The 12,599-nt window shown below is 38.6% G+C and overlaps 1 protein-coding gene across 2 annotated transcripts in view; it reads right to left on the bottom strand.

Moving 5' to 3' along the window:
- CFH (complement factor H) overlaps nucleotides 1–12,332 on the bottom strand; it is a 104,058-nt gene extending 91,726 nt beyond the window's left edge. The window contains exons 1-2 of one of the 2 annotated variants that reach the window (XM_034779201.1): nucleotides 12,105–12,332; nucleotides 1,782–1,967 (exon numbers count right to left, since the gene is read on the bottom strand). In XM_034779201.1, coding sequence (XP_034635092.1) covers nucleotides 1,782–1,967; nucleotides 12,105–12,162 — 244 coding nt within the window. In that variant the 5' untranslated portion in view covers nucleotides 12,163–12,332. The remainder of the gene's footprint in view (nucleotides 1–1,781; nucleotides 1,968–12,104) is intronic. The other variant, XM_034779200.1, reaches the window with a different exon arrangement.
- Nucleotides 12,333–12,599: the final 267 nt, after the last annotated feature.

Genomic DNA, 12,599 nt, shown 5'->3' with positions numbered 1-12,599 from the left:
AATATTTCAGCTTGCTATCGTTTGAAACTGTTTTTTGTTAAATAAACTTAAAAATGCTTTCTCTATGAACAAACTTAAGTGCTGTGTGTTAAGCAGAACTGTATTCTGTGGTATAACTGGTAAACTGTGATGTTCTGTTCCTTTTGAAATAGAGTATCTGGGAGTTCTGGGAGTGTCCAGTGGATTTGGGCTGGATGCTACAGGCAGATGCTTGAAGGACTTGGAGGTTGGTGTATGCCTATCACTAACCTGAAGAGGAACAGCGCAGCCTGCATAGGCTGAGAGAAGAATGCTCGTTCTGCCTGTGGCTAGTGGTGTCAGGAAGCAGCACCCTGATAGGCACAGTTAACGGGAGGTGGTAGTGAGGTGCCTCACAACCCTACCCCTTGGAAGCACTACAGTGGAGTAATCAGGCAGGATCTACATCCAGTTTGCTTACATACTGAGATAGTCACACGTGAGAAGGGTGAAAAATGAAGAAAAAGGTTATGTTTTCTGTTTATTTCAGGTAAGGAAATAGAGTGCAGTATAAAATGAGTAGACAAGAAACATACTCCCAACTAAATAAGCAATAGTTGGAGCAGCAGTTTGAAGCTCATTAATTAGATGATGAAGGGAAAATCACTGAGAAATTGAGATTTTCACTCGTGGAACAAGGTAAGTTATGCATAGGTATAGCTCTCAATGAAACAGCTATGAAGTTGGAGTTGGCCATCTAGGAGGTGGCAAAAGTAGAGAAGGAACCATCTGTGGGGAGCCAAAGATAAACGGGATGCAGTGGAAGCCACACACCAGAGAGCACTGGAGCTGGAAGACAAAATTTTTGAAGCCCAAGAAGCAGAGGTCAAAGAAAAGGAGGAGAGGCAAGAAAAAGAGATGCTTCATTGTGGGTCACTTCAACCTGAATTAGAATGTTTCAATTTCTTGAACTGACCCAGAACATTTAGTTTTGAATCAGGTCAATAAAACATTAAATTGCATTTCTATGAATTCATTATATAATGGGAGATGTAGTTGTTTGAGTCCCGCTTCTCTCCTGCAGGCCATGTTCCCTGGAGCACTACATCTCCCATAATGCAATGTGGATTTCCCTGTGATTGATATGCATTTTGCAATATGGAGGTCACATGATTCTCAGTAGATAATAAGTGCTGTGGTCTGGTCAGGGAGCCTATATGGGAAAAATAGAGATATCAAGGCTCCTGAACATCAATTCCCACGAGGCAATGCATCGCTTTGGTAAAATGCAATTTGAATAGAATTGATTGAAAATGTTTCATTTCAATCAAAACTGTTGAAATAAAATGTTTTGACCTTTCAGAACCAATTTTTTTTAATATCCATTCCGTGAAACATTTCACAATTTCAACTTTTCATCCTAATTTATGACAAAAACAAACGTTCAAATGTAAGAATTTCCCATAGGATGGAAATTCTGAATTTTGCTCAGTTCTAGTTATTTCTTACTATGAAGTAGCTATGTTTACCTTGAACAACTGTTAAAAAAAACCTGCTTTGCTAAATCGTCTATCTGTACCTTTGGTGTCTGTATTGTAAATCATTGTAGTAATAATAAAGATTTTTAATGGAATTTTCTTTCTCACTAAAGTTTAGGGGCCAAATCTTGGAATTATTACAAACAAAACTCCAATTGAAGTTAATGAGCATCATTGCCCAAGTGAGGACTTTGTGATGTCACCCTAAATGTTGACCTGAAGAAAAAGGAAAAATGACTGAAAGTATTTCAGTTGAACATATGCACATTTTTCAAAGATACTTACTTCTACATTCCACGTATGGGTGGAGATGTTTCCACACACCATTTGTACACTCAAATGTAACACGACCAAGTTTTATGTACCCAGGTCGACAGTTGTAAATTGCTGAAGTACCATGTGGATAGGATGCCTTGTCCCAGGTTCCTGTAAGTATTTCCTTAGTTCTTCTAGGAGGTGGAGTTTCACAATCTAGAAATTAAGTAAATGAGAATAATAAATATTAAAATAGATAGTAAATACCCAAAAATAATGTTAACAAAAGGAAGAATGAGATTTGAGAGTGAACAAGTGCAGCTTCTTGATTGTAATCACCACACAGAGTTGTTTAGAAAGATCATGGATAACTGAAAGGTTTGAGAGTGGTAGCCGCATTAGAGTGTATCAGCAAAAACAACGAGGAGTATTTGTGGCATTTTACAGACTAACAAATTTATTTGGGCATAAGCTTTTGTGGGCTAAAACCCACTTCATCAGGTACATGGAGAAGAAAATACAGTAGGCAGGTATATATACACAGTACATGAAAAGATGGGAGTTGCCTTACCAAGTGGGGGCTCAATGCTAACAAGACAATTCAATTAAAGTGGAAGTGGGCTATTCTCAACAGGAGGAAAAATCACTTTTGTAGTGGTAATGAGGCCAATGTAATCAGGGTGGCCCATTTCAAACAGTTGACAAGAAGGTGTAAGTAACAGTGGGGGGGAAATTAGCATGGGAAAATTAGTTTTTGTAGTGACCCATCCATTCTCAGTCTTTATTCAGGCCTAATTTGATGGTGTCCAGTTTGCAAATTAATTCCAGTTCTGCAGTTTCTCGTTGGAGTCTGTTTTTGAAGTTTTTTTGTTGAAGAATTGCCACTTTTAAGTCTGTTATTGAGTGTCCAGGGAGATTGAAGTGTTCTCCAACTGGTTTTTGAATGTTATAATTCTTGACATCTGATTTGTGTCCATTTATTCTTTTGCATAGAGACTGTCCGATTTGGCCAATGTACAACGTACAAACTGGACACCATCAGACTAACCTGATTTTTAATAAAATGGGAAAAACTTGTAGTAAAGTCCCAAAGCAAACCAAAATTATCAATCAAATGTGAAACAATAAATATCTAGATATTGGGGATAATTATCTTTCAATACATAAAAGGGACAGTAGATGCATAGTATGGAGAGTGGGAACAGAGATAATTGCTTTGATTTCAACATAAGCGGCCCCACGTACTGTCTTCTCTCCGTCAACCACAGCTCCCCCAGGCCAGCCCTCCCACCACCAGAGGAAAAAAGGATAAAGATACCCCCAACTCCCAAGACCTCTACTTCTGCAGCTCTAATCTCCATACCTGCTACTACTTCCCATCACTGTCTGACATCAACTTCCTGCTTTCCACTGACCCAATTTTCCAAATCCCCTCCCTTAGCTTCGCCACACCTCTTCTTCTTCTTCAATCTGAGTCCCAACCTTCCCACTCCCTCCAATACTGAGACTATTTGTGTTCACAGAGAACTGGTGAATAACTAAATTCCAGAAATCCATATCACACCCTCTTCATCCTTCAATCATTTTGTTTTCTGTCCCAGATTTTTGTCTGTCATGACACTTTTCTTCAGGTCAATCAATATGCACACATTCCCTTCCCCACAGCTTCTTACAATGCCTCCTAACCTGTGTCCAGGAAAATAACGTCTCTACAGAGTAGAACCCAGACTATGAAAAATAAGGGGAAGTGGTTTGCATTTATTCCAGTATGATATTCCTGAGCACAATTAGAATGAAATAAGAAGGGCTAGAAAACCCCGGAGGCTCCAGGCAGAGCTCCCAGTGTTGCTAGCTCTTGGAATTTCATTTCAAATCTCATATTTGGTGTTGCCCTTAAAGCCTGATCTCCTGGAGTTATAGGATTACATGAGAATAGCAGTTTTCACTTTTTGTGAAGTTTCTAGCCCTCATGGTTATGGAGAAGACTGGAAAACATGAACCCTAAAGACTCAAAAACCGAGAAGGCAAATAAAAAGTACCTTAAATTTATTATTTTTAACATCTTATGATTTGTTGAGGCCCAACTCGTGATATTTGTATGCTTGGGGTCATCAGTATGGGCACATGTGCAAGTAGACAAGAATTAGCAGATTGAGGAAACAGAGCTCACTAGGCTCTGTAGAATATATAAAAGGAAGCAAACTCAACTGCTAGGGGCTACTAGTTCCAGCTGTGCAGCCACTCTCACAAAGACGAAAGGGACCTTCTCTGTGAGTTCTGGACTTTGCTCTATTTAGACACTTTTTGTTTATTTCTAACCTGCTTGTAGCCTTCTCTTCTGAGGGAACAGACATGAAGACTCAGGGTCAAATTTCAAAAGTACTGGGGAGAGTAAATCCTATTTTACAGCATTGCGGACTGTAACTACTATTGATTTCAAAGAGATATACAATCTTAAGTGTTATGTTACTTTTGAAAATGGGACTTGGGTGTTTTGAAAATTTTATCCCTTGAATTCAGAAGCTCCTGATTGCCAGGTTCATACTCAAACCACTAGATTATTTCTCTTGCTCAAGAGTTTTTATTTACTTTTTGACTCTCTAAGTCACATGCTCTTTATCGGTACTGGCCACAAAACAATATAGAGGCTGCTACATTTAAAGATTTTAAAAAACAAGCATAAGAGGTCTGACATTCTTCAATCCCCCCCCCCCAAAAAAAATCCACAGTAAAACAAACAAAATCCTTCCCATACAATGATTCACAGATGTTAAAACACAGACACACCAGAAAAATCTACATTGAGGAAAAAATTGCATAGAATATATGAAAATACATGAAAATGTAAAAGGAAATTGTCCCCAATACAACCAATGACCTAACATTTCCTGTTCTCAGTGCAGATATGACTGGACCACACTCACTACTGCTCTTTCTTGTCTACTGGATTTCTCCTCCCCTAACATTCACAGAGCTTGCCAAACAATCCCATAGTCCCAGTGTTTGAAAACAGTCACAGGCAAACTGGTTTACCACTTCTCAGGCTTCTCCATGCAGCCTACTGTCATGGGTGGTACCCTACTATTGTTTCCAGATATCACTACATAAAAGGGTGTTTTAGGAGGGTGTTTAGGACACCCAAAGATCTGTGATTGTCTATAGATCAAAAGGCCTTTTGACAACCATTAACACCTTCCAGCATAACTATAACGGCAGCACCACCTTTTTTTTTTTTTAAGGAACACGCACACAATGGAGGATTCTCAGATAAAAAGACCTGAACACAATCTAAAAACTCAGAAACAAAAAACTTCTGTAGAAAAAACAAAACGCAAGCAAAATGTTCAGTCATAAGGAATTTACTCCCAGTGAGATTCATTGAGTTCAGGAAGGTTTGTGCAAGGTCCTTTGCACCAATCAAGTGGTGAGGCCACATGCAGATTGGAGGCAGCAATAGAAGGTACACCTTGAATGCCATATAATGGGGTCTCCATGCTGACCCTCTGTTGGACGTTGTCCTGGTGCTGACTAGAAGGGAGACACCCAATGAACAATTAAGCAAGTGGGCAGGGACAATATGTCGCTGCTAGGCTGGGGTGGGAGGAGGAAGCTGCACTATGGGTTCCTGCCCTGGCAACAGTTGGGAGTGGTAGATTTCAGTTCCCCGGTGCCCCTGAACTTCTGCAGCACAAATCCTAATTACTGTCTTTATGTAGGAGATGAATTTCATTTTATTTGCACCAAAAATTCCTTTACCTCTCAATATTTATAATTCACTAATATGAATGCCTATAGCTGTGTAAGGAACACAATCTCAGAAAATTATGCCAAACCAGGAGAACCATTTATTTATTACAGAACAAGTCTGTAAAACTAAAGCATACAACTGTGTAAAATTATTACTCTAGGCCCACTAGAGGGCGCTCACATGCTATGAAAAACCAGATGCTGGGACTTTCAGAGTAACTAGCAAGACCCATTAAAACTCATTTGCTTTTTTAATGCGCTAACTTTTTGCTTCCCTCCTTTTTTAAATAATATGTTGGGTTGATATACTGATTAATCACTAGCAATTATTACATACCAACAGCTAAGTGAAATGTATTCCTCATCTTCGCTTTCTCTCAAAAAAAGTATCTTTTCTTTCTTCTCGTTTCAGACCTTTGCATACAGTTCTGCTCACTTGAATGGATAAATGATAATAGTTCTATAACTAAATAGCAACATTTTGGATTTTGGCTGCAGGAGTGTTTGTGCAGTAGTAACATTAAAATATAAAAACCATTGGGCCCTCAGTTTTTTTCATACATCTGTAATGCATCTTTATAACACATTTGTGCACCAAGTAGTCACCTTGAAGTTCAAATAGGTGGTGAGAAGGATAGAATGTGGACTTAAGTGTTTCCATTTTTTAGTGTATAAATTCCATTAAGTAGTGAAATTTTCTCTTCATGTTTATGAGAAACTTATTTATTGTGAATGCTTACATCAAAGGGAAAATAGACTTCTGTGTCTGCTTCATTTTTCTTTAATAAATGACACCTTTGACAATATTGTTTTTATTGACAAATTAAAATAAATATCTCATTATGATCATTTCAATGGTTGCACATGATTCTAGATTTGGTTTTCTTTATATCATTTAATTCAGAGTGTGACTTTTATGTAAGATTCTGGTGCAATTTATTTTTCCCCTAGCCCTAATGAAGTGGCACATTTTAGGATTTCCTAGAAAAAACTTGGGTTGAAAAGAGACCAAGAATTTCTCAGATTTTACAGAAATTGTATATTTCAGAGAAGCTCATGGCACTTTGAGTTCTCAGAATGGGAAAGGCATAGTCAAAAGCTTTATGTTCACGAAGATTATATTTTTCATTAAGGATAGCACTAACTTTTCTAATCTTCCCTGCCCATATCATCTGCTTTTGTAGTCTTTTTCATTAGCAACTTCAAGAACATTTAAGCAGCCTTGGAGTTCAATAGAATACCAATGCACGACTGATCGTATCACACACAGGACACTATCATATTCAAATCCCACTTCAAGCATGTTTATAAAGAAAAAGCTACATATAATGTTTTTATTACAACAAATATAAAACCCAAATTGATCTTACTCACCATTCCATTTGCTCTCTATATACATGCTGTTGGTAAGCTTCATGGTTGGTCCCATTAACCATGATGCCAGTTCATCAACACAGTAATTATCTATTCAAGTAATTTTCTCTCTATAGTCACCATAAGAGCTACTGTAAAAGCTTACATTGCACATAGCCTACTATTAACGGCAACTATTTGAATCATTCTCACAATATTTTACATAGTTAGATTTTCTTAATTAACAGGCTATGAAACATTAATTTTCTCAAACTTGACTAACATTTATATTCAAGTTTCAGAGTAGCAGCTGTGTTAGTCTGTATCCACAAAAGGAACAGGAGTACCTGTGGCACCTTATAGATTAACAAATTTATTTGAGCATAAGCTTTTGTGGGCTAAAACCCACTTCAACGGATGTATGCAGTGGAAAATACAATAGGTATATATATATATATATACATACACACACACACCCACACACACACACACACAGAACATGAAAAAATGGGTATTACCATATACACTGTAACGAGAGTGATAAGTTAAGGTGAGCTATTACCAGCAGGAGAGAGAAAAAAATTTTGTAGTGGTAATCAAAATGGCCCATTTCCAGCAGTTGACAAGAAGGTGTGAGGAACTGTTAGGGGGAAAAAATAAACACGGGGAAATAGTTTTACTTTGTTTAATGACCCATCCACTCCCAGTCTTTATTCAAGCCTAATTTAATGGTGTCAAGTTCGCAAATTAATTCCAATTCAGCAGTCTCTCGGAGTCTGTTTTTGAAGTTTTTTTGTTGTAATATTGTGACTTGGGTCTGTAATCGAGTGATCAGGGAGATTGAAGTGTTCTCCAACTGTTTTTTGAATGTTATAATTCTTGACGTCTGATTTGTGTCCATTTATTCTTTACGTACAGACTGTCCTGTTTGGGCAATGTACATGGTAGAGGGGCATTGCTGGCACATGATGGCATATATCACATTGGTAGATGTGCAGGTGAACGAGCCTCTGATAGTGTGGCTGATGTGATTAGGTCCTATGATGGTGTCCCCTGAATAGATATGTGGACAGAGTTGGCAAGAGGCTTTGTTGCAAGGATAGGTTCCTGGGTCAGTGTTTTTGTTGTGTGGTGTGTGGTTGCTGGTGAGTGTTTGCTTCAGGTTTGGGGGCTGTCTGTAAGCAAGGACTGGCCTGTCTCCCAAGATCTGTGAGAGTGATGGATAGTCCTTCAGGATAGGTTGTAGATCCTTGATGATGTGCTGGAGAGGTTTTAGTTGGGGGCTGAAGGTGACGGCTAGTGGTGTTATTTTACTTTCTTTGTTGGGCCTGTCCTGTAGTAGGTGACTTCTGGGTACTCTTCTGGCTCTGTCAATCTGTTTCTTCACTTCAGTAGGTGGGTATTGTAGTTGTAAGAACGCTTGACAGAGATCTTGTAGGTGTTTGTTTCTGTCTGAGGGGTTGGGGCAAATGCAATTGTATCGTAGAGCATGTCTGTAGACAATGGATCGTGTGTTTTGGTCAGGATGAAAGCTGGAGGCATGTAGGTAAGTATAGCGGTCAGTAGGTTTCCGGTGTAGGGTGGTCTTTATGTGACCATCGTTTCTTAGCACTGTAGTGTCCAGGAAGTGGATCTCTTGTGTGGACTGGCCCAGGCTGAGGTTGATGGTGGGGTGAAAATTGTTAAAATCATGGTGGAGTTCCTCAAGGGCTTCTTTTCCATGGGTCCAGATGATGAAGATGTCATCAATGTAGCTCAAGTAGAGTAGGGGCATTAGGGGACGAGAGCTGAGGAAGCGTTGTTCTAAGTCAGCCATAAAAATGTTGGCATACCATGGGGCCATGCGGGTACCCATAGCAGTGCTGCTGACTTGAAGGTATACATTGTCCCCAAATGTGAAATAGTTATGGGTGAGGACAAAGACACCAGGTTTGCCGTGACATTATCAGGGATACTGTTCCTGACGGCTTGTAGTCCATCTTTGTGTGGAATGTTGGTGTAGAGGGCTTCTACATCCATAGTGACTAGGATGGTGTTTTCAGGAAGATCACCGATGGATTGTAGTTTCCTCAGGAAGTCAGTGGTGTCTCGAAGATAGCTAGGAGTGCTGGTAGCGTAGGGCCTGAGGAGAGAGTCTATATAGCCAAACAATCCTGCTGTCAGGGTGCCAATGCCTGAGATGATGGGGCATCCAGGATTTCCAGGTTTATGGATCTTGGGTAGCAGACAGAATACCCCTGGTCGGAGTTCTAGGGGTGTGGCTGTGCAGATTTGCTCTTGTGCTTTTTCAGGGAGTTTCTTGAGCAGATGGTGTAGTTTCTTTTGGTAACCCTCAATGGGATCAGAGGGTAATGCCTTGTAGAACGTGGTGTTGGATAGCTGATCTATCCAGCTATACTCTTAGCCCAGCAGAAGAATCTGTCCTATCTCAGGGCCTCTCCTTCTGCCCCTCCACCCCCAAGAACATGATACAGTTCTAAGGTGACCTAGGATCCTATTTTCTATGTCTCTGACTCAAGGAATATTTCCAACACACCTCTGAACAGCATACTAACCCACAGAGACCTTCCTACCAACACTACAAAAAGACGGATTCTGTGTGGACTCCTCCTGAAGGTCGAAGCAGACTGGACTTCTACATAGAGTGCTTCCACCAACGTGCAGGGGCTGAAATTGTGGAAAAGCAGCATCACTTGCTCCATAACCTCAGAACACAGATGCAGAACACACCATCCACAGCCTCAGAAACAACTCTGACATCAGAAACAAAGGCTGACAAAGGAGGTGCTGTTGTCATCATGAATAGGTCGGAATATGAACAAGAGGCTGCTAGGCAGCTCTCCAACACCACATTCTACAAGGCATTACCCTCTGATCCCACTTTACAGGTTATCACGAACTGCACCTTCCTGGGCATACACCTTGTTCAAAACTGGTATCTCTGGGTCACTGGTACAGCCCTGTTACCCCTCAAAGCTTCCTCTCAGGAAACTTACCTTTGAATATTGGATAATCCTGGCTGCTTTTCTTAACTCTATTTTGAGGACTCTTCAGATTTTTTTCAAAAGATCTCAATTGACTATGCCTCCAACTTCTGGGTTTGGTAAACCCCTACATGTTTATTTAACCAGAGTAAATATAACAAACATAAAAATAGTTTTTAGTAACCCTTCTACTTCTTACTCCCAGACCAGAGGGAAAACCTATAAAGCCCAGTACTTCTTCCCTTCCTGATCACAGTCTATTTCTCCAACCTCTGTGTGTGATCATGATCCCATCCTCCTGACGAGCCAACTGACAACTCTCAAATTCAACCTCCGCTCCCAAGTTTCAAATGAGCGATCTGGGTAGAGCTTCCATCCAGTAGTCTATTCCATCCAATAGATTTCAGAATGAAGTTCTAGAGGCTGATATTCCACTCAAACTGGTGCTATTCCACTGATTTAAATTGAATTACTCCTGGTTTACACTAACAGAAGCCAGGGGGGAATCTAAACTCTAATGTCTATACTTATTGACAGAAACCGTGGCCACTTTGAAGTCAATGGGAGTTTTGCATTGACTTCACTGGGGATAGGATTTCATTCATCACAATTATCTATTTATTGCTCAAGCAAGAACTTTACTAACCATGATTTTAAATTATATTTAAAAGAAAATAGAAAATAAATTCTGGGACGCATAGGCCATTAGCTGTTTTTTTAAAGGCATAGTCTGTGCTCTGCTAATTGTGTCAATTGTACGGATGGGTGACGCTTTTGTTTTAAATTCATTTTAGTAAAGGGCTCTAAGACAAATTATTCTATTGTTTACATTGTTGTAGATCTGGAATCATTTCACTGTAGAAAATGGATTTACCCCTGATTTGCAACAGTAAAACTTAATAGTAATATCTGTCCTGCTGAATCAAATGTTGCCTCATTTATATGCCCTTGCAATCCCACTTATCTGAAGAATGTTACATGGGTGTAAAAAGGAGGCCAAACTTGACCCACTTTGTTTTTTTCAAACTCAAAGATATTTTTACACTACTTTGAAACAACTGAGATCTTAGTAAAAGGTTTGTAAAGTAGTATATTAGTTATACAGTTTAATAAATATTTTTTTGTTTAAATTATAATAGCAATAATAACATTGATATTGCCTACTGACTTTCCAGTTAAAACTTAATCCCACTGAAATATTCTGAAAGAGAAAAGGGTATCTGAAAAATATTAGGTTCCAATCCTGCAATATTTACTCAGCTGCAAGGTCCCACATAAAATCACTGAGATTGCTTAGGTGACCAAAAGCTCAGGACTGTATGTAATTTGTACATATGTAATTAATGTATGTAATTAAAAATTAAAAGTGATCAGAGAAGTGAGACATGGATCAATGAGACCCTTCTAATGCAAATGTAGGTACAGTTCCTCAATAGAAGGCATATTGTATATTAAACTATTATACACCCTAATCATACAGTATAGACACAGTCTTATATTACAGAGGAAACCATTTGAAAATTAAACAAAAAGGCAGATTGTTAGCCTTAGGGCATAAGAAATTGATCCGTGTTACAGTAAATGTCAAGAGGACTACTAAAGAAATATAGGGAGCACACAGTTGGAACTAAAAAAATGAAAGAAAGTTTTCATACAAAAACTTTGCCCCTTTAATGGACAAGAAGTTTATTTCTCTGTCATCTAGCCATACAACCAGGATTTTTAAAATACGTATTTTGAAAGCACCTATTCCAGTCAATACTGCAAATAGTATTCTTGCAGTTTAACTTATTAATGACTTACAGTAATTAAATACAAAATCCCTTAACCAAAAGACATTTTTTTAACTTTTTCAATATTGTATGTAATATTTACCTTATTGATTCTACAGGAGATTTTTATTTATTCACAATTATTAGATGTTAGCTTTCAACAATTATAACACAAATTTATATATTAAGCTGACAAACATATTGGATTTCTTGGCTCTAGTTTCTAAGCACATTAATCAGTGAAAAAGCTGAACTTCAGTTTAATAGCATTGGGCACTACAGCAAAATGTAGCCAAATACACAGTTGACATCACACTTACTATAAGATACTGCACACGGACTACTGCAAGACAGTTTTAATTAGTTTTGACTCCGAAACTGCCGATAAAAATGATAATCAAAGTTTTATCTGTATTTATAAAATATTTTGGAGCCACTTGTTCCAGACTGTCCCCAACGTATCAGTAGGATCATGTCTTTCTTTTTAACAAACTTACCTTTTTCTGCAGTACATGTCCAGAGTAGGAGCAGAACAGTATAGCCCAGCAATATCATCTCAGTGCCTCAGAAACAGACCATCACATTTACAATGATAGGTGGTACTTTCTGTTGCTCTGGGCTATGTACACTCTGTCTTCTAACACTACCTGCTTCTGGAGCTGACCTTGCAAAGATTTTATTCTCTGACTTCAGCAATCATTTCCCCTAATCTTCTTGCAACACACAATAGTCTCTTTCTTTCTACACACATATATTATGCAATCTTTGCAGAAAAAAAGAAAGAGAGCCTTGTTAATATTGGTTGTCTCTGACCTTTCAGTGTTCTGTTTGCTTTTACCACACACTTCATATCTGAGAGTCACCACAATCCCTCCTACTTAACACAAAATCAAATACAAGTTGCTTCAATGAATCTAAAGTTTATTTTGAAAGGGTATTTTCGCTGTGTTTTATATGCTTAATTAATCAAATATTAAATTTTATATGTTGTA

This window comes from Trachemys scripta, chromosome 8 (assembly GCF_013100865.1).
Source record: "Trachemys scripta elegans isolate TJP31775 chromosome 8, CAS_Tse_1.0, whole genome shotgun sequence".
NCBI classification, from domain to species: Eukaryota; Metazoa; Chordata; order Testudines; family Emydidae; genus Trachemys; species Trachemys scripta.
The sequence above is the reverse complement of the archived record's forward strand: the minus strand, read 5'-3'. Positions and strand labels throughout refer to the sequence as shown.